At 47.9% G+C, this 1,509-nt stretch overlaps 1 protein-coding gene across 1 annotated transcript in view; it reads left to right on the top strand.

Moving 5' to 3' along the window:
• LOC107081036 (lipid phosphate phosphatase-related protein type 4-like) overlaps window positions 1-1,509 on the top strand; it is a 15,838-nt gene that overhangs the window by 5,455 nt on the left and 8,874 nt on the right. The window contains exons 2-3 of the mRNA XM_015369248.1: window positions 334-463; window positions 546-741. Coding sequence (XP_015224734.1) covers window positions 334-463; window positions 546-741 — 326 coding nt within the window. The remainder of the gene's footprint in view (window positions 1-333; window positions 464-545; window positions 742-1,509) is intronic.

The raw sequence follows: 1,509 nt of genomic DNA, 5'->3' as shown, positions 1-1,509 counted from the left end.
GCTGAACCCTTGGCTGGCCCATGGTTGGTCCTTGGTTCTTCCTTGGTTGGTCCGTGGTTGGTCCGTGGTTGGTCCGTGGTTGGTCCTTGGTTGTTCCATGGCTTCTAAACACTCCAATACTGCTGGTGTCTCTGTTGGGCCTTTTAGAGAACTCTGACCTGGGTTCTCCTGGAGGTCTCTGTGTTTAGGAGGGATTGCTGCACAGTCAATGGATATGAGTCTGTTTCTCAAGGAAACCGAGGTTTGCTCTATTTATCGGAAGTAGCAGGCAGTCATTGTTAGACCCCATCAGTTACCTCTGCAGAGCATCCTGATGAAAGCTTGTTTTCACAGATCATGATCGGGGAGGCTGTCTTGTTCTGCTGCCTCACTCGGACGAAGAGCGGTGGAGCAACCGAGGCCAACATCAATGCAGCCGGCTGCAACTTCAACTCATTCATCCGCAGAGCCATCCGCTTCGTCGGTACGTCCGCCGTCCTAACTGCCGCCGTTTGGGATCCAGCAGGGTTGGTCCTTCTGTCTCACCTCTGACCTTTGGTCCTCAGGGGTCCATGCCTTCGGCCTTTGTGCCACGGCCCTCATCACGGATGTCCTGCAGCTGATGACGGGCTACCCGGCGCCGTACTTCCTCACCGTGTGCAAACCCAACTACACCACGCTCAACGTCAGCTGTGACAAGAACCCCTACGTGATGGAGGACATCTGCTCTGGAGGCGACCCTGCAGCCATCAACCAGGGGAGGTGAGACCATCAGCTAATGGATGATCACTACTTTTCAAGGTGCATTGTGGGAAATTTGGAGTCCGCTACTTTTTCATCCACTAGACGTTTAGACTGTCATTTAAAATGAAGTAACCACTATATAGTGATTAGAGCGGACATCCAGAGACAGCCTGAGAACCAATTGGAACCAGACATAACCAAACAGAACCAGATAGAACCAAACAGAACTAGACAGAGCCAAATAGAACCAGACAGAACCAAACAGAACTAGACAGAACCAAATAGAACTAGACAGAACCAAACATATTTAATCAGAATCTTAAAGAACTGATCTGAACCACAGAGAACCAACCAGAACCGGACAGAACAAACCAGAACCAAAAATAACCTGACAAAACCATTCAGAACAAGACAGAACCAAACAGAACCAATCAGAACCTTTAGGAACACCTCAGAACCAGACAGACCCACAACGATCCAATCAGAACCTGAGAGAACCAGACCAAACCAATCAGAACCGGGGACAACCAGTAAAACCAAACAAACAGAACCAATCAGAACCTGACAGAACGAAACAAACAGAACTAATCAGAACCAGACAAATAGAACTAATCAGAACCAAATAAACAGAACCAACTGGAACCAAACAAACAGAACTAATCAGAACCAAACAAACATAACCAACCAGAACCAAACATAACCAAACATACAGAACCAATCAGGACCAGCAGAACCAACCAACAGAACCAATAAGAACCAGACAGAACCAGCAGAACCAAACAACAG

Source organism: Cyprinodon variegatus, unplaced genomic scaffold (assembly GCF_000732505.1).
Source record: "Cyprinodon variegatus isolate N-32 unplaced genomic scaffold, C_variegatus-1.0 Scaffold2733, whole genome shotgun sequence".
NCBI classification, from domain to species: domain Eukaryota; kingdom Metazoa; phylum Chordata; class Actinopteri; order Cyprinodontiformes; family Cyprinodontidae; genus Cyprinodon; species Cyprinodon variegatus.
Note: the sequence above shows the minus strand (reverse complement) of the source record. Positions and strands in the feature narration are given on the sequence as shown.